The 21,976-nt window shown below is 30.8% G+C and overlaps 1 protein-coding gene across 3 annotated transcripts in view; it reads right to left on the minus strand.

Annotated features, from left to right (window-relative positions):
- The window catches only part of LOC107448201 (cell adhesion molecule Dscam1), a 255,187-nt gene that overhangs the window by 120,459 nt on the left and 112,752 nt on the right, over positions 1-21,976 (minus strand). For all 3 annotated transcript variants that reach the window (XR_006225556.3, XM_071177674.2, XM_043045821.3), the window contains exons 9-10: positions 12,577-12,738; positions 3,783-4,070 (exon numbers count right to left, since the gene is read on the minus strand). Coding sequence is in view for 2 of the 3 variants with exons in the window: in XM_071177674.2 (XP_071033775.2) it covers positions 3,783-4,070; positions 12,577-12,738 (450 nt within the window). In the remaining variant the exon portion in view is untranslated. The remainder of the gene's footprint in view (positions 1-3,782; positions 4,071-12,576; positions 12,739-21,976) is intronic.

A 21,976-nucleotide genomic window follows, 5' to 3' on the forward strand; every position in this document is an offset into this window, starting at 1 on the left:
GGTACGCAGCTTAAATCAAATGCAAATTCTATAAAAAGTCCCCCACGAAGGTTATTTTCTATCAATAATTGATCCAGCTGTTCTCTTGTATTCGGGATTGGACTCAAAATTACAAAGCTATGAAGTTGAACATTGATTGTCGTAAGCTCAAAATTTTCGATTCAACGACGGTTATCTAAGGAAAAAAAATCTTCTATTGCGAAAACTACTTAACTTCACTCTTGTTTTCTAAACTTTTTCTTTACCTTAGAAATGAAAGTTGAGATAATGCTCACCACATTATAAGAAACCTTTCAAAGGAAATGCCCTCACATAATCAATATCAAGTTTTATCAATCTTTTAAATTTTCAATTTTACGAAAAGTGGCTACTGTAAAAATGCTAGATATGGCTGATACCCAGTAGCAAACATACTTAATTTTGATCTATATTTTTAAATATTTTTTTTATTTCCAATGAGCTGCACAATCGGTCTTGCCGATGAGAAGACCTAGTGCGTTCTCCAGAGGTGGTATCCACTCTTTCGGGACCTCCACAATGGGTGAGATACCGTTGGCCATGTTAATTTGGACGTCTAGCTTCTGACACACTAGATGGCAGCACCGAGACTCTATTTGGATGTTAAAATGCACTGGGAATTTAATTTTGCCGGAAATGCCAAGAGCCAATAAGGCACTCCAGGGATCTTTTACATGCCGCATAATCATGCGACATTGCCGCTGAGGATTTTCTGCATCCCGAAAATCCGGTGTCTGGGTCGGGGATCGAACCCGCAGACTTGGGCTCAGAAGGCCGACGACAAACCAACTGCGCCACCCAGGCACTATATTTTTAAATATATTTTAAATGAAAATAGCTCAATGAAATAAAATTGTAATATAGATTCATTTTTATTTTAAAATTTAAAATTGGATGCGTTTATTGTATACATTTTTTAATAAAAAAAAATATAAAAAAGGTAGTTACTTAAAAATAATTTATTGTAAAATATGATTATTAGGTGAGCCTTCCAGATATTAAGTATTCTAAGGAGACTATTAACTGTTGTAAAGTATAAGTTCAAGGATTTGATTATAAACAATAATAGGTTTCAAACAGATACGATAACAGCTAAAAAATTTCGAAATTCTCACATAACTTTTTTTTCTTATCAAAATGTGATTTTCACACAAAAATTTAAAGGGAAATTGAACAATATTCTTAGCTTGAAAAATGGCAGTTCCGAGCCCCGAATTAAGTTATTAAATATAGCAAAAAGTCAAAGAATGCGAAAGTTTGAAAAAAATTAAAAACATGTTTTCAACTCACTTCATGTTAAAAAAAAGCTTCAATTAGAGTTGGAAATGTGAAAATAAAAATAATTGAAAGTCAAAATGTTTCGAGTTCTTGAAAATAGGCACCCATACTCAAGACGTGAATGAAGAAGACAAAACTTATTTGAAGTAAATAAAAATTTTAAGAAAACCTGCTGAAAATGGGTAATGAAGATGAAAAACAAAACTAAAAAAACCACAGTAGTCTTGAGTGAAGTTTTTCTAGTTTTGTTTTACACCTTTATTTTTTATTGGCAAATTTACATTTCCTGTTTCAAATTACTTATGTTTTCCTCCTTCTCGTCAAGGACTGGGAGATCTATTTTGGTGAGCTGGAAACATGTCCATTTTTATTACAATCTTCATCTTTTTTTTTTTAAGCAAATGAAATTTCCTATCATCAAGTATATAATTCCGATTCAGTTTCTTGGGCATATCCATTTAACAATTTAGACTTGTTTGATATCGCAATCTTTGTAAAGGAAATATACTTAAAGTTATAATAATATGCACAGCTTAAATTAATCTAGAGTCAAATACGCAGTTCCTCATCCAATAATGCTTTTCGATGATAATGCGCTAATATAGGAGGAACTCGCAGCGTCCGAAAATCAATTGGCCAAATTATATCATGCTTCATAATGACTCTAGTTCCGGTACCTTTGGAAGGGATATTGAAATTTTGTATCTGTCAGGCTCTGTGCTCTGGAAATAAATACCGGAAAATTTCAATAAAATACCATTACCTTTATTATGAAGATATTTATTGTTTTAAGTCAGTTTTATTGACTGAACTTATACTTATTGTAACATAAAACAATGAACAACTTTTCTTCCGAGCAAATAAATTAAATCTATTTATGAAACAAAATTATTTAAAAATAAAACATTGAATTATGCTGCATTATATGTAAAACATATTGTTACACAATAAATTCTGTCTATTGTTGTTGTTGTTGTTAATTTACGTTGCACTAGAGCTGCACAATGGGCTATTGGCGACGGTCTGGGAAACATCCCGGAGGATGATCCAAAGTCATGACATCACAATTTTGATCCTCTGCGGAGGGGATGGCACCCCCGCTTCGGAAGCCCGACGACCTGCGCGCGAAGTCTAGCACTTTACGGTAGCACAGTTTAACGAGGACCAATACCGCACACCCTCGGTCCCTACGCAGACTGATCCAAGTGGTCACCCACCCGCACACTGACCGTAGTTATAAATCCAGAAAATGCATCAAATGGTGATTCAATCGTCATTTTTGTGAAAAATTAACATAAACTGTTCTTGTCCCTAAATCTTTGTTTATGTATGCTTCGTTTAAGTATGTTTATTTATGTATTTAGAACATAGTAGAATAAACTCACTCTGTTCCTTCTATGTGCATTTATTATTATTATCATTATTACAAATTCGAGAGGTCCCCGGTTCATACCTGTTTTATACCCTCCCAAAGTCCTACTGTTTGCCTCATTGTGGCGGGAGGATGACCCTGGGCGGAATGGGTGAAGTAGGTTGGGAGTTTACTCCTGGTAGGGCCACCCAAGGCTTGAAGGCCATTCCATTATGCTTAGCTAAATATCAGTAGGTGAAGGAGCCAAGACAGACTTCTACCTACTGGTGCCCCGGTCCTTGGACTAACTGAAGCTGCACATTCCCTCACCAATGACTTCGTTGACTTTTGATACGGATGCTGTTTTTTTTCTCTCCACGGGAATGAAATGACCGATATTCTTGCTAAGGTGGGTTAAAGGATTACAACAACTCCCTCTTCCACACTTACTTTTTTGGAGTTATACTCTCGGGAAAAATCAAAAATCTCGGAGGAGTGGAAAACACCCCCAACCCAGAATTGGTGCAAGGGATCATAACCGGGTTTGTCCTTTGACCTCCCGTGCGACAAACGTACCCGGACTGTTCTATCAAGGCTTGCTATCGGTCACATCAAGTGCCTTACTTTCAACGAGGGCAGGAAAACCTTTGTAACCTGCACCAAGTGCCAAATAGGCTTCTCCTGAGCACAACTTGGATTGCATGGGTCTCTCTAAGGAGGATCTCTTTAGCAATCCTCTCCTAGTCTTCAACTTCCCTTCAGTTAACGAACTAGTGGATCTTGTCTGACTCCGTCAGACAGAGAGGATAAGCAGCAACATTAACACACTTTTCTGAAAATTACTTTAGATCACGCTTGTATCTTAAAATTTTTCTCTATTTTAGAAAAAAAATTATTCTTATGTTTACAATATTTTGACAAATGCTTCAAAAGAAACGCCTTACATTATAAATATTAATTGTTTGGTCATTCAAAATTTTGAAACTTTTGATATGAAGTGGTCGTAGGTCACAGGTGAAAGGTACAACTAGCCACTGCCCAGTAGTAAAATTTCATAATTTGGCTCAATAGCAGTTACAATGATGTTTCAAACTTATAATGCTGTCATGAATTATATAGATGGTATATTACTTACCATTTACAACAAGCTGGGATGTAATGTTGGTAGATGTAGCGGCATTTGTAGCAATGCAAGTATAAGCACCTCTGTCACTAGCTTTTATTCTCCGAAACTGAATGATGGAAGAATCTTCCAGCAGTTGGACTGTAACTTTACCGGTTGGAACAAATGGTTTACCATTTTGGAGCCATTTGAATCGAATGGGTGGATCACCTTTCGTTACGCTGCAGATGATTTTTGCTCTCTCCCCCTCATTAGCTGTTATAGTGTCCGGAAAATACTGAGAGTCTATAACAGGTGCGACTAAAATTTTGTAAAATAGAAAAAGAAAGCAAATTAAGCATGGAGAATTCGTTAAATATTATTATAGTATTTAATTATTACTTAATGCATTCGAAAATATTATTTAAGTGTGCGAAAAAAACGCTCTTATTTCCAAAGAGTAATAGTTTATTAATTTCTTTTTATATTAGTATGTAATAAAACAATTGCCGACCGGCCTGTGTAGGAGGCAAGGAACTGTCCTTGCATCTGAAAGGTCCTGGGTTCGAATCCCGGGCAGGGCATGGATGTTACTTTCTCTCTCTGTGTGTTCTATGTAATTCCTCCTTTGTGTGTGAATGTGACCCGCCCTATAAACGGGTTCTGGTGGTATGAATGGCGTGGCAGAAGTCGAATTCCTGGCCATAGATGGTGCCACTGAAAAACAAGAACAATCGCACCCCCACTGCCTAAACAGGCATACGGCAACAGAAGCAAAACATGTAATAGTATTTTTTGTTTACTTATTTTGTTAACAAAATAAAATTATTCCCTTATAAAGATGTGTATTACTCCAAAAAATAACAGTTTATTCATTTCTAGTTGTATTAGTATGTAATATAATAACTAACCGTACTTTTTTCGTTAATTTTTTTAAGCAGAGCAAAATTATTTCTTTCGTTATTTTGTTAACAAAATAAAATTATTCCCTTATAAAGATGTGTATTACTCCAAAAAATAACAGTTTATTTATTTCTAGTTGTATTAGTATGTAATATAATAACTAATCGTACTTTTTTCGTTTATTTTTTTAAACAGAACAAAATTATTTATTTATGGAGACATTTATTGCTTGTGTATTGGAGATGTGTATACTTCAATGAATTTTTTAATTAATACAGGTTAGTTTACGTACAATCCTGTGATTTAAAAAATTATTTTAGTATTTTTATCGATACAATTTGATTGATCTAAAAACAGTATTCTTTACTTTTAGTATTTTTTGTATTTAGTATTTTTTTTAACAAAACAAAGTTATTGTCTTATAAAGATGTGTATTACTCCAAAGAATAATAGTTTATTCATTTCTAGTTGTACTGGTATGTAATAAAATAACTAATCGTACTTTTTTCGTTTATTTTTTTTTAACAAAACAAAATTATTTCTTTATGGAGATATATATTGCTTGTGTATTAGAGATGTGTATACTTCAATGAATTTTAAATTAATACAGGTTAGTTTACGTCAAATCCTGTAATTTAAAAAAAATTACTTTAGCATTTTCATAGACACAAATTGATTAATCTGAAAACATTAGAGATTCACTTTTTATTTCTGCAAAATATATATATATATGAAAAAGTATTGATGCATTTTTCTTAAATTCTGCCGTATTTTGATCAGTTTATAATCTATACATTTTTACAACGATGTAATTAAAACATTTCTTTTAAGCAGCAAAAAATAAATAAATAGCAATTATATTTAAAGCTCTAATGTATTGTTAACAGATTGTGTCGTTTAACTTAGACAATCGTTTAACTTTTCAGATCGTTTTTGTCGTTTAACTTTTCAGAATTTAACCATATGCAGTACATTTTATATCTACTGAAAAAATTTAAAATTCATCACATATTTATTCTTACGTATTTAATAGTAATTAATAAAAATGATAAAGCCTCTTAAATGTTTATGAAGATAAAAAAGTTTGGGCTTCAGTTTTTTAATAAATGGAATTTATTTACATATTTTTTTTATAAACAAATAAATAACACAACAAATGTGTTTTTTGTAAGTTCTAAAAATAATATCTTTAAAACAGATATGAAATAAATTAAGGCCTTAAGAATTTGTTTAGATTTAAAAAACTATCTTATTTTTATAAATGTCAACGAAATTACACGTTAATAAACGAGTGCAATCCCTCAATCATTCCAAATTTGAGTTCATTTTCCACAGAGCAATCATCCCCAAATATTTATCTATCAAACCCAAACTAGCATTAATCATTTGAATATCTTTTCGTTTCTAATTCACCGAAATCCTTTTCATTCCACAAGAAAATGACTCAACAGATCCTAGAATTCGAAACTCCCTCTCGGAAATCAACACGTTCTATTCACACATCCCATTCCAGAAATGTCATGGATTAATTCTTGTTCCATCCTCCCCCTTACATTCTATTCTGTATAGACCTCTTTAAAGATAAACTTCCAATGTACATTTCCTCCAAATAAACATACTCCGAATAATAAATGGCCCCTGTCATCGGGTGCCTGGTAAGTTTGCCGTATAGGGCCGGCCCTGGATGTTGATGGACTGGCCTGAAACAACGTAAAGCGATTTGGTCACGCACGTTTGTTTAGAAATTTATAGTCACACGCAACCGTAGATCAAGTGGTTGTATTAAACTTTTGTACCGATTGCTAAACAACGTTTGATTGGTGGAGTTAATTTCGAAACAAATATTTTACTTGCGTATCGACCAGTAATGACTTAGTATAGTTAACTGTAGTTACTTAATAGAGTCTTATCAGGTTGTTTTAACTTTTTACTTGAATTTCGATTAGTTTTCGTCAATGGTTAAGAAAGTTCATTATTGCGTTATGAAAAAGGCATATAAGGAATTATATACCTTTTAGGTACATAAGGAATCTTACAGAAAACTTGAATTGTTAGAATATATTTTTTATCGTGATCATTCAAAAATCATAAATTCATATAAATTCATAAATTATTTAAACTAGTGGGCTGCGCCCCCTGCTTGCTAACGCTCGCCAATCCCCGAAAATTGCTACGCAATCTTATATCGTTTGGTTCGCAAACCAAGCTCGCTTCGCTCGCTGCTAACTTAGGTACATTGCAAATGCACAAAATTCTAAGAATTCAAAACAATCATTCAAATCCATATTACAACTTTTTTTTTTAAAATTACATCTTTTTAGTAAATACTAAGCCATTAAAATAAATTTGAATTCAAATAAATGACATGTAATTCGTTAAACCTCTTAGAAATGCGCTATAGTATAAAATCTTAAAGCGTAACAGCATGACTGAGACTCATTTTTCAATGAATAACTAATAACAATAATAAAACAAATAAACTCGTGATATAAATCAAAAATCGTCAAATAAATTCGCACTATATAAATTCGTGAAAAAGAGCGCTTTCGTCAAAATACTAAAATAGAGATCTATCGACAAAGACTACTCACTTCTGCCTAGCTTATTAGTATGAGATTGCGCAGCTGATAAGGTGAATTTCGGAAGAGATCACATTTGGTGAGAATGCTCTCTCTGGTTATTTCAGTTTCCGTTCCTAAGAGCGCTATATGTTGAGCCACCTCAGTTAGATTTGGCAAGTGACATTTTTAGCGGCAATCATTGGTCGATTTTCTAGCGTTGCCATTCGGGTAGTTGTAATGAGGCTTCTTTTGTCGCCGTGTGAGAGAAATATATATATAGATACTAGGGTGCTAAGCCCCCTGTTCGCTAACGCTCAACAACTCTAATGATTGCTTCGCAATAACTGCTGCTTCTCAGCGATAATTGCTGTTGCTCATAAATCAGTTGAAATTATTCAATTAAAAGTATATGTACTAAAATGAAAACTTGCACCTCGAATTTCCACGTTCAAATATTTCAATCATGATATTATAAAAATCTATAAGTGGACGTAAATCATTTTTCAGAGTAATCATTTTTTTGAAATAACATTTAAAATTACATTTAAAACTAGAAATATATTGTTATAATAAATTTGGTGTGTTCGTAACTGTAATTTAATATTTTTGCTTACCAAACGGATGAATGTATTTTAAATACAATTTTTGAATTCTCCACTTTGTGCCATGAAACTGAAAGTTAAGTTCTAAATAATTTAACGTAACTCTTTAACCCTAATTCATAATAATATATTAATATGTTAGAATATAACGATTAGTAATTTTCCCCAAAAAATAATAGTTGTAAAACTGTTAATAAGATCAGACACCCGATTTAAATAACTTTATCGAAAAATTTAACGTAGAATTAAATTATTCTAATAATAATTTAAGGCCAATCGCATTCGGTGGCTGGGACACCTTTATAGATCTGAAGACCAAAACCCTGCAAAAAAAGTAACCTTTTTTAAACCAGAAGGTACAAGAAAAACGGACCGCCCACCGACTCCGTGGCTGGACGCAGTTGAGAGGGACCTAAAGATAATAGAAATAACTAACTGGAAGGCCACGGCACAGAATAGATCAAGATGGCAAAAACTTATTGGGACGGCCTTGGCCTGTCATAGGCTGTAGTGCCCAATAATAATAATAACTAGTGGGCTGCGCCCCTTGCTCGCTAACGCTCGCCAACCCCCGAAAATTGCTACGCAATCTTATATGGTTTGCTTCACAAACAAAGCTCGCTTCGCTCGGTACTAACTTAGGTACATTGCAAATGCACACAATTCTAAGAATTCAAAACAATCATTCAAATCAATCTTTTTAGTAAATACCAAGTCATTAAAATAAATTTATCAAAAATTGTCAAATAAATTTGTAATATATAAATTCGTGAAAAAGAGCGCTTTCGACAAAATACTAAAATAGAGATCTATCGACAAAGACTACTCACTTCTGCCTATCTTAATAGTATGAGATTGCCGCAGCTGATAGGGTGAATTTCGGAAGAAATTCAGTTTCCGTTTCTAAAAGTGCTATATGTTGAGCCACCTCAGCTAGATTTGGCAATTGACATTTTTAGCGGCAATCATTGGTCGATTTTCTAGCGCTGCCATTCGGAGAGTTGTAATGTGGCTTTTTTGTCGCCGTGTAAGAGAAATATATATATAGATAATAATAAAAAACAATCCCAATCAAACAAAATCAAAAACGTAATAATTACAGTACAGGTAATTCTAACCTTTAAATTAGGGAAACAAAAATATTTATCGGAAAACAATAACTGTATGACTAATATCAATTTTATGCTGATGACAACCAAAGCAATATAAAAATTAATAGGGGAAAACTGTATTCTGACATGTTATTTTTCAGCAAATAAGAAATTGTATTGAGAATAATGGAAAACTGTGACACCATCATAAGATAGTACGAAATAATTATCAAAGATGTTTCACCCTAAAAACATTTTTTACTAGTACCTTATTAACGATGCACTAGAGCTGCTCAAAGGGCTATTGATGACAGTCTAAAAAAGGGGGTGATCCGAAGACATTCCATCTCAATTTCGATCCTCTGAAGAGGGTATGGCTCCCCCGTTTGGGTAACCAGACGATTTGAGCGCGAAGTCGAGCACTTTACGGTAGAAAAATTTAACGAGAACCGACACCGGACAACCTCGGTCCCTTTGCAAAATGATAGAAGTGATTTGTCACCCGTTAACTGATTGCAGCCAATGATGTTTGACATCGGTGATCTAATGGGAACCAGGTTTTAAAGATTAGTCAACTGCGGTTTGATGTTTTATGTGTTAAAACGCAATTTTAATGGTTGAACAAACACATTTACAATACATTAAAATTAGGATATTCTTCTTTTATTCTGGAGTAAGTCAATTCTATTTTTTTACATAATAATTTTCCTATTCTATTTTTATTTGTTTATTTATTTATTTTTACTTATTTCGGGAAAAGAGGCGTCTTGTTTGTTTTGTTTCAAAATAAATAACAACTTTTGAGTTTACTTACGTTAGACTAACCGAAAAGAAAGTATTAATGATAAGCGTAAAGTCCTTGAAAAACCAAGTACAAAACATAGTTTTTTCCAATAAACATACCTTTTTTTCGCAAGATTTGGATTTTTTAACCAGAAATGCGGAGTTTAACTGTCTATTAGGAATATGTAACTCATTCAAAAGTTTTGTCAATAGTACAATCAAAAGTTTGGACTCGTATAATATTTATTTCTTTTTGTTACATTTCTAGAAACTATTATTTAAAAACTTTTTTTACCCAATTTGTTTATTCGATGCTAAAAAAACTGAAATTAGCGGAAAATTCGAAGTTATAAAACAAATTTCAATCCATAAGAAAAGTTATTATTTAAGGAGATGCAAAAAATTATAACTTATGTTTTATACTTACGAAATTAAATAATAAAACATCTGAACATATATTAAAAATTATTTCAACCACAGAAATATCCTTAAAAAAGCAATTTTTTCTTTATCATATCATATTATTTTATCATATATGTTCTATAAATATAACGAGAACCATAATATATAAAAAAAACATACGATTAAATATCGGACCTTTTTTTTTAAAGATTATAAATCCAACACAAGAAAAATTTGAAAAAATTAAATTTGAAGATCAGCTCATAAGAAATACAATCAGTAGATAAAAAGTTATTTATACTTTCTTTCTCATCTTTTGAAGTCAGTCATTTGTGTTTAGTTTGATTTATTGCAGATGTATTTAGACGGCTATAAGTTTTTTCCCCTCTTCTCTAATCTTAGTTTATTTGTCAGTTTTGATTATTACTTTTCAAATTTCTTGATTTTGTATAGCAATCACTGCCTTAATTTGAAACGCAAAACTGCGACATCGATGCTGAAGATATTTATTTGTCAAAGCAAGGTGGAATCTTTTCAAGTAGCATGAAATATCTTCGGCTTCATTCCGAGAATTTTTTTAAGTCTTTTGGCTTCACATTTGCAAGTTCATCAGATTAACTACTACTACTACAATGCGTACTATGTTATGAGATCTTGACAAACGATGCCATGAAGCAGACAAAACAGCAGAGACGCATTAATTCTAAACATGAAGCTGATTTATGCTGAGTCAGGTGATATAAGAGAAAAATGATTCGAGAGCGTTAGTTCATCGCCTTATTATTGCTGCAGCTTGATGAAAACTCAGTTATTACGTATAAATCAGTATTTCTGTATTTCAGTGCAACATTGGATATAGTGACATAAGATATAGTGAAGGACATACTACTTATCGGAAATGCAATTTCCGATAAGTAGTATGTATACATAGCTGCTGATGAAATATTTAACATCTTAAACGAGTTCATGACTCTTCATAATGTAGACAGGATGAAATGTATCGGCATAAGCACATATGGAGCTTAATCAATGAATGGAGACATTTCAAGATTACCAGCTCGAATTGAAGCGATTTAGCCCTCAGCTACAAGGAATCATTGCTTCTTATATCGAGAATCCCTGGTTTCTAGTAAAATATCAGAAATTCTAAAACGGATCCTAAGTGACTCGGTTGCAATAACGAACTTCATTAAAAGTAAACTACTGAATTCTGAGCTTTTGAGCAACTTCGTAAAATATGGATAGTGATCACTACCAAATTTTACTCCACAGGGAAATTCGATGGTGTTTTAGCAATATATTTCTGTCTCGCTTCTGGAAACTAAGAGAAGAAATAGGGGTGTTTCTTACTGAGTAAAAATTTCCTCTCAGTGATCGCCTGAATTTGTTTTCGATGGTATTTAACACTAGAACCACGGAGTTACTCCACTGGATAATTCGATGGTTTTTTTAGAAATATATTTCTGTCTCGCTGTTGAGAACTCGGAGAAGAAATAAGGGTGTTTCTTACTGAGAGAGAATTTCCTCTCAGTGATCGTCTTAATTTACTTTCGAGGCTACTTAAACAAGCATATCTGTCAGACATTTTCTGTCTTTTAAATATGGTGAATCTTAGTCTTATGCATGCTACAATTTTTCTAGTAGAACACAAAATCGGAACTATTATTAAAAATTTAAAATTGTGGCATCATCGTCCCATTTCGAAGAGAGATATGATTTGAAGCACTTCGTAAAGAGGAAAAGATTTCTGAATGAAACACGATGCTTATTATATTGTATTTGCTAACTTCAAAGCAAATTTTAAGTGAATGTTTTCCTGTCTCTGAGAGGAAAAATAGCTGTACTAGAGATTCATTTGCAATAGATGTCTTATGAACAGCATGGTCTGAGAAGAACAGCTGATAGAATTTTCCACAGATGGCTATATTTGTATTTCAGATTCAGAGTTTTACGTGAATGTTTTCCTGTCTCCGAGAGGAAAAATGACAGTACTAGAGATTCAATTGCAATAGATGTCTTATGAACAGCATGGTCTGAGAAGAACAGCTGATAGAATTTTCCACAGATGACTATATTTGTATTTCAGATTCAGAATTTTACGTGAATGTTCTCCTGTCTCCGAGAGGAAAAATAACAGTACTAGAGATTCAATTGCAATAGATGTCTTATGAACAGCATGGTCTGAGAAGAACAGCTGATGGAATTTTCCACAGATTGCTTGATTTGTATTTCAATACAATAGTTTTTAGTGTAATATTTTAATCATACAATCATAGAAAAAAAATTTCAAAAAAATATAATGACAATATTTTGTATAATTACAACATTTCTTTATAAAACATTTAAAAAATCTTGTACTTAATTATGTAGGTATTATAGTATTTGTAAATAACTGCATGAGCTCACAGACAAAAGAAGATATAAGAATATTTTAAAATTATATATATATATATATATATTCAGGAAATGCCACAATTTTAGTTACCTAAAACAGAAACAAATGTTGAACCAGATGCAGTCAGATCATCTGGACTTTTAGCTATGCAAGTGTATTCACCCTCATCCGCTGCTTTTTGGACGTCCTGTATTTCTAGAACACCAGCAGAATTTATCTTGTGCCTGTGATCTAGAGGCAAAATTATTCCTCCTACAAATAAAAAACAAAAATTTAGCAAGAATGTAAATGTTCATATTGCACTATATACAGAATGTTTAAGAAATTACTGTCTCAACACATATCATCAGAATCCTCACACAAAGCTATTGATACTATTAAAGTATTAAATTCATAAAAAAAATTTAAGCAATCACCGATTTTAATAAATATTTTCAGAATCTTTATTGTTCTGAAGGACATTTAAATATTATATTGAGAAAAAGAAAGTATGGTCAATTCTACCATGATGCGGTAAAATTCCCCTTGATTCTGACTCTACAGGAACATCAAAAGGTTGCTAGTTTTCACCGAAGTGTGATGGTAATGAATTTAGTAAAATTAAATTAACAATAAGATATTGTTTTAGAAAATTTTATCAAGGAAACAGACTTAATTAACAGATTAATAATTGTCGTAGGAAACTATGTCTTAAAAAATGAAATAAAACTAAGTTATTTTTAGTACCTTTTATCAGTTAAACTAGAATCGATATTTGTATATTCCAATCATATATTCATAGAAAAGCAAATATTCAGTTTTTTACAACTTTTGTTATTCACCAGAAAATTTCAATTTTGGTCTTAATTCACGTAAATATTTTTTTCTATTCATGCCACAAGGTTTACGAAAATATATAATTAGTATAATAATTACGATTATTTATAACGGTTTGAAAATCATTGATGCGCAAAATCCTATAGAAAAATGTACGAGAATACTTTTTTACATTCTTTAAAATGTAGTTTTATTCAGATTTCTGAAAGTCTCATAAACTTTGTGAATTCGCTTAAGGCAGTTTTAAAACCACGAAATTAAAGAAAAAATTACCATATTTATAGTGTTTAGTTGAGATGAGAGCTCGAAGAGAGACAAAGAAATGAAAGCAGTAGCTAAGAGTTTTAACAGTAATTTTAGAAAAAACAATACTGACATTTTGATTTTTTTTAAAAAATCAAGCTCATTATTCACTATAACACAAGATCCTAAAATATAACATGCCAAATCAGCACCTTAAATAGAGTATTCATTCATCTTAAATTCATGTGTAAACAATTACTTTCCAATCCACTTCAAAATATTTATTCCATTATCATCCAGCCATTTTGTGATTTCGTCTTGTAGGAGAAAGACTAGCATTGTTGGGGTTGTAACAAAAAACCGTCAGGGTAAATAGCTTCCAGAGTAGGAAGGTGAGAAGGAACTTTTGCTTTGCTCAGAACTAGGATGATCATTTTTTAGCGATAAGCATGATATTCTACACTTAACAATTGCTGAGAAATGAATGATCCTCCAGATCCTGGTGTGGTCTTCTGTAAGCCTCTTCGTTATTTTTAGTCGTTTTTTTCCAAGTGGAAAATTGGAGCTTTGTTCTTTCCAGTCATTTCCATTAGTTTTCGGATTTATGAATATCCACGTTTATTAAAGTGTCAGGTTTCTTTCTGTATCTTTCTTGACAGGACACAATTCTTCACTCAAATCAGTTTTTTTAAATGAAATATGTTTTTAAACAAAAAGAAATTGTTGGTTTGAATTGAGTTCAACAATAAGAGGAAAGCGTGTTATGTAGTTTAGTTCCCTTATAACATCTTTTATCTACAAAATATTATAATGACAAGAATTACCGAAAATGCAAAACTTTATAAGTCAAATTTTCTTACTCCATTCTATATTGGTCATAACATATCAAGTTGTATGATTTTAACTATATATAAAAAACTAATGATGGTGTCACTGTTTTCCCTTGTTGACGGCGCATTATTATTGACTGGAAAAATCATGTTTTAGGATCCAGTTTTTTCACACTGATGTTTATATTGTTTTGGTTGTCATCAGCATAAAATTAATATAAGCCATGAATGTAATGTTTTCTTATAAACATTGAGTACTGAGTATAGTTAAGTGCGGCGAGCTCTCTGCTTATCGCTTATAGCTCTGTGTTTCAATAGGTAAAGCTTAATTCAGGTTGGGGCTGGGTAGATAGCACAAGTTTAGAGTGAACTGCTAAATATTTTCTTATAAATATTTTTGTATCACTACTTTAAAATTACTTACCATTACTGTTATTATTGCATTTTTGATTTTGCTTGTTTTCTAAATTAAGAGTTTGACAGGATTGTTTTTATTATTAATGTTATTATTAGAAAAACGTAATTTTATGTTACACTTTACAATAAAGTTATTTAAATCAATCAGTGTCCGATCTTATTAACCGTTTTACAATTGTATATTATTTTTTTGGAGCAAATTACTTTAATATACTGATATGAATTACGGTTAAAGGGATTCGTTTAATGATTTAGAACTTAACTTTTAACTCCATGCACAAAGTGATGAGTGCCAACATAGTATTTAAAATAAATCCGTCTGCTTGAGAAGCAAAAATGTCAAATTACAGTTGTGTACTCATCAAGTTTGCCACAATAATATACTTTTAATTATAAATGCGAGGAAAATTATAAATCGACTATGTCAACCTTCATCTATCAAAAGGTACCTCAAAATATAATTGAGTTAACGCGTCTTATATACTAGTGATTTGGTATTTTATATTTATAGTGGTAGTTACGCCACATTACTCCCCTTCCAGAATTTTATCTGTCATAGAATTTGATGAACGGTTACCACTAGTTGATTCATGCTGTTTATTTATTTATATGAAATTTGCTCATTTTATATATATATATATATTGGTTCTTCTTTTTTTGTGTTTATAGCATTTCTCTCATTATTATTTTTTTTCTTTATAGCAATTCGCTCATTATATATTTTCTTCCTTCATTATTGTTTTCTTTTTTGACCGAGAGACTGTATTTACTTCACCGAATCTTCTTTTCTTTAGCAGTATATTTTTAAGTAAATCAATAATTTAATGTGGATCATCCATCGATATTGGCATGTTCTTATCACGTCCTCAGGTCACCACCAATGAGAGGATTTAATTATCGACCATGTCAACCCTCATCGATCAAAAGGTACCTCGTGATGGAATTAAGTTAACATGTCTTATATACTATTGATTTGGTATTTTATATTTATAGTGGTAGTTACGCCACATTACTCCCCTTCCAGAATTTTATCTGTCATAGAATTTGATGAACGGTTACCACTAGTTGATTCATGCTGTTTATTTATTTATATGAAATTTGCTCATTTTATATATATATATATATATATATATATATATATATATATATATATATATATTGGTTCTTCTTTTTCTTGTTTATAGCATTTCTCTCATTATTATTTTTTTTCTTTATAGCAATTCGCTCATTATATATTTTCTTCCTTCATTATTGTTTTCTTTTTTGACCGAGAGACTGTATTTACTTCACCGAATCTTCTTTTCTTTAGCAGTACATTTTTAAGTAAATCAATAATTTAATGTGGATCATCCATCGATATTGGCATGTTCTTATCACGTCCTCAGGTCACCACCAATGAGAGGATTTAATTATCGACCATGTCAACCCTCATCGATCAAAAGGTACCTCGTGATGGAATTAAGTTAACATGTCTTATATACTATTGATTTGGTATTTTATATTTATAGTGGTAGTTACGCCACATTACTCCCCTTCCAGAATTTTATCTGTCATAGAATTTGATGAACGGTTACCACTAGTTGATTCATGCTGTTTATTTATTTATATGAAATTTGCTCATTTTATATATATATATATATATATATATATATATATATATATATATATATATATATATATATATATATATATATATATATATATATATATATATATTGGTTCTTCTTTTTCTTGTTTATAGCATTTCTCTCATTATTATTTTTTTTCTTTATAGCAATTCGCTCATTATATATTTTCTTCCTTCATTATTGTTTTCTTTTTTGACCGAGAGACTGTATTTACTTCACCGAATCTTCTTTTCTTTAGCAGTATATTTTTAAGTAAATCAATAATTTAATGTGGATCATCCATCGATATTGGCATGTTCTTATCACGTCCTCAGGTCACCACCAATGAGAGGATTTAATTATCGACCATGTCAACCCTCATCGATCAAAAGGTACCTCGTGATGGAATTAAGTTAACATGTCTTATATACTATTGATTTGGTATTTTATATTTATAGTGGTAGTTACGCCACATTACTCCCCTTCCAGAATTTTATCTGTCATAGAATTTGATGAACGGTTACCACTAGTTGATTCATGCTGTTTATTTATTTATATGAAATTTGCTCATTTTATATATATATATATATATATATATATATATATATATATATATATATATATATATATATATATATATATATATATATATATATATATATATATATATATATATATATATATATATATATATATATATATATATATATATATATATATATATATATATATATATATATATATATATATATATATATATATATATATATATTGGTTCTTCTTTTTCTTGTTTATAGCATTTCTCTCATTATTATTTTTTTTCTTTATAGCAATTCGCTCATTATATATTTTCTTCCTTCATTATTGTTTTCTTTTTTGACCGAGAGACTGTATTTACTTCACCGAATCTTCTTTTCTTTAGCAGTATATTTTTAAGTAAATCAATAATTTAATGTGGATCATCCATCGATATTGGCATGTTCTTATCACGTCCTCAGGTCACCACCAATGAGAGGATTTAATTATCGACCATGTCAACCCTCATCGATCAAAAGGTACCTCGTGATGGAATTAAGTTAACATGTCTTATATACTATTGATTTGGTATTTTATATTTATAGTGGTAGTTACGCCACATTACTCCCCTTCCAGAATTTTATCTGTCATAGAATTTGATGAACGGTTACCACTAGTTGATTCATGCTGTTTATTTATTTATATGAAATTTGCTCATTTTATATATATATATATATATATATATATATATATATATATATATATATATATATATATATATATATATATATATATATATATATATATATATATATATATATATATATATATATATATATATTGGTTCTTCTTTTTCTTGTTTATAGCATTTCTCTCATTATTATTTTTTTTCTTTATAGCAATTCGCTCATTATATATTTTCTTCCTTCATTATTGTTTTCTTTTTTGACCGAGAGACTGTATTTACTTCACCGAATCTTCTTTTCTTTAGCAGTATATTTTTAAGTAAATCAATAATTTAATGTGGATCATCCATCGATATTGGCATGTTCTTATCACGTCCTCAGGTCACCACCAATGAGAGGATTTAATTATCGACCATGTCAACCCTCATCGATCAAAAGGTACCTCGTGATGGAATTAAGTTAACATGTCTTATATACTATTGATTTGGTATTTTATATTTATAGTGGTAGTTACGCCACATTACTCCCCTTCCAGAATTTTATCTGTCATAGAATTTGATGAACGGTTACCACTAGTTGATTCATGCTGTTTATTTATTTATATGAAATTTGCTCATTTTATATATATATATATATATATATATATATATATATATATATATATATATATATATATATATATATATATATATATATATATATATATATATATATATATATATATATATATATATATATATATATATATATTGGTTCTTCTTTTTCTTGTTTATAGCATTTCTCTCATTATTATTTTTTTTCTTTATAGCAATTCGCTCATTATATATTTTCTTCCTTCATTATTGTTTTCTTTTTTGACCGAGAGACTGTATTTACTTCACCGAATCTTCTTTTCTTTAGCAGTACATTTTTAAGTAAATCAATAATTTAATGTGGATCATCCATCGATATTGGCATGTTCTTATCACGTCCTCAGGTCACCACCAATGAGAGGATTTAATTATCGACCATGTCAACCCTCATCGATCAAAAGGTACCTCGTGATGGAATTAAGTTAACATGTCTTATATACTATTGATTTGGTATTTTGTATCTATAGTGGTAGTTACGCCACAAATATTCTGTATATAGTTTGATTTCAAAAAATGATTTATGTTCACTAATAGATCTTAATAGTATCGTAAGGGAAGTATTTAAATGTGGGATGTGGTGGCACAAGTGCTATTTTTAGTAAATATGTAGTATGTACTATTTTTAGTACATATGTTTAGCTGAATAATTTCAACTATTTTGTGCCTAGAAACAACAATTATTGTGAAGCAATCAGCGGGGCTGGTGAGCGTTAGCGAACAGGGCTTCAGTTTCCTAGTATGAAATAAATTGTGACGTTTAATTATTTCAAGTGAATTATAAGTTAAAAATTTATGATAGACTATACAATACCATTTCTAAAGATTTAGTATTTTCAAAGAGAGTTAATTCTATTCTGTTAAAAAAAACGTCATTAAAGTTCTTTTAAGACATTAATCGAAGACATATTTTTTTTAAAAATATCTCTACAAATTTTAACTATATCAATTAAATAAATGAGATTTTTAATAATTAATATATAAAATTTATAATACCGCTTGAATACACGCTTTTAAAATGCAGCACTACCTAACAAATTTATTTCTTTTCATATTTTAAAAACACGCTCTCACGGAAAAAAGAGCAAAATTTTTATGACGTTAATTTTAAAACACTTCATCGAAAATTTTCAACAGATAATTAGTTTTTAATGAGAAATTCTCCTTCAGTTAAGTAATCAAAAACAGTTTTGTTATGACAAATTACATTTAAAATTTTAACTATCAATATATTATCATGTGGTATATAGATATGAACGGAAACAGAAATAATTCTGACATAAAACGGAATATTTATTTTTTTTCCTTTCAATTAACGTAAAAATAAGAAAAAAACTTAATGAAAGCTCGTTCATAAAGTAAGTAAAAAAATGAAACTAGATTTCGTTATAGTATATATTTTAATTAATATTAGACAAAAGTTAAATTTACTTTAATTCAATGTTTTTTTTAAGCTCAAAAAGTATTTTTTCCTTAATGCATAATGCTTAAAGTTAAAAGATATTTTTTAATGAATTCTCTCGCTGTAAGAAAATAGTTTTTGCCTACTCCGTAATGAGTACTCTTAAAATATAATTTATAGAATCCTTACATAAAATGAAGTAAAAAAATGAACATTATGAGTCAAAAGCTGATATTCGCGAGCGAAAAATAAAACATTTTTTAGTATCTATAGCAAAGTTCTCTGAGAGTTCCTTTTTACTACAGAAAAAAAAACATATTGCATAATCATTACATTACAAAATATTTGTGCATAAGAGCTGTGCTCCATAGAGCAGGTTAAGGTTAAAGTCACTACAGTAGACGTCAAAAAAGTTTGACATTGACCTGGACACAGAAGACTGCATTTGTCATTTCAGAGCGAATCGTGGACTGAGGCTATGCAGTGTAGTGCTGTCATCTGTCGAAAACCGAGACAGTCGCGCATTGATTCTACGTGGTTGCGGGAAAAGTGTTCGTTTGACACATGTTGGGATCGAACTAGGTGTCTTTGTGTTCATAGCATGGTATTCTAACCACAATAGGAAAACTTGCAACCCAAGCCAGATGACTTAGGAAGCTTTATATAGTTGAACTTGTGGGAGATTTAATTTTCGACTATGTCAACCTTCATCTATCAAAAGGTACCTCGTGATGGATTCAAGTTAACATGTCTTATATACTATTGATTCGGTATTTTAATATTTGTAGTGGTAGTTACGCCACATTACTCCCCTTCCAGAATTTTATCTGTGATAGAATTCGATGAACAGATACCACTAGTTGATTAATGCTGTTTATTTATTAACTTCAATTTTTGCTCATTATATATTTTTTTTTTCCAAGCATTTCGCTCGTTATTTTTTTTTTTTTTTTTTTATTTATTTTTATATAGCTTTTCGCTATTTTTTCCCATCATTTTTTTATAGCTTTTCGCTATTATTATTTTTTTTTTCTAGCATTTCGCTCATTATTATTTTTTTTTATTAACCGGGAGACTTTTTATTTACTTCACCGGATTTCTTCTTCATTTTTTTTTTTTGAGCAATATATTTTTTTTAAAGCAAATCAACTGTTTATTGTGGATTCATCCATCAATATTGACAATTTCTTATCACGTCCGCAGGTCACCAATGTGGGGGAATTAATCTTAGACTATGTCAACTTTCATCTATCAAAAGGTACCTCGTGATGGATTCAAGTTAACATGTCTTATATATTATTGATTCGGTATTTTAATATTTGTAGTGGTAGTTACGCCACAAACTCATCAATACGGTTTATTTGCATAAAGCAAATCTGATGAATAGAACTTTTAAAAACAATTATTACACACGCAATATTCTTTACTTCTTTCTTTTTAAATCTTTTGCATCTCGTCAATGTAACTTCGTTTTTTTGCTTTATGTGAGAACAATGTAAAAATGTCTGGTTTGCTGTTGATATGAAAGTTTTTTGTAATCGTAACAAAAAAAATTTGAACCTATCAAGTAAAATCTGTTCCATTGTTTAAAAGCCCTCGGATATCTCCGTATAATAAGGCATAGTTCACACTTGTGGTGGAGAACTGTATGTCGAGAGTTTGATCCCGATAATCAACAAAACAACCACCGTGTATAAGAAGCAAAAACAAGTTAAATTTGTCGTGACTAGATTTCCTGACGCTTGTTGCGCTGTGTTAGTTTCGAGAAAGTAGTACCAGCTCAGGCACTGTCCTTGTCTTCTGACAAGGATTAAAATTACGTTGCATTCCTACCATAAACGCTCAAAGATTGAAGCCAGGAAAACGAGACTAGGTGTTTGGTCATGGTTGAATCATGGGCAAAAAATGAGCTTTCGGCAGAATGAGATGAAATCTTACAGACGATTTCTGTATTTTTACAGAAAATTTCTGTTTTTTTTTCCTTCCTTTTTTTGCTTTTTTACATTTTTTTTCCTGGCATTGTAGGATGATAGAGCCTACGAGAAACAGATTTAAGTGTTGCTAACATAGTAGAAACTAGCCTATATTTGTGAATCCATCAGTTAGTTGCCTTTCGCAAGTAATAAGTAGCACTGCAACTCATTAAAGGAATCCTAAAACTTCCTTCATTAGAAACTGAGTGAAACTTAGAATACGTTTTCTAATCCTTTCTCAAGTCTCTCTGATCGACGTACATTCATTGAAGTCGCCAAATAAGCCTTCCCCAAATGCCCGTTTCTCTCTCTCTAATCGCCTTCCTGCGCCAAAATCCCTTCCCTATTCGAAACGCGCTAACTCTGCATCT

Source organism: Parasteatoda tepidariorum, chromosome 3 (assembly GCF_982258835.1).
Source record: "Parasteatoda tepidariorum strain Cologne lab strain chromosome 3, Ptep-v5.0, whole genome shotgun sequence".
NCBI classification, from domain to species: domain Eukaryota; kingdom Metazoa; phylum Arthropoda; class Arachnida; order Araneae; family Theridiidae; genus Parasteatoda; species Parasteatoda tepidariorum.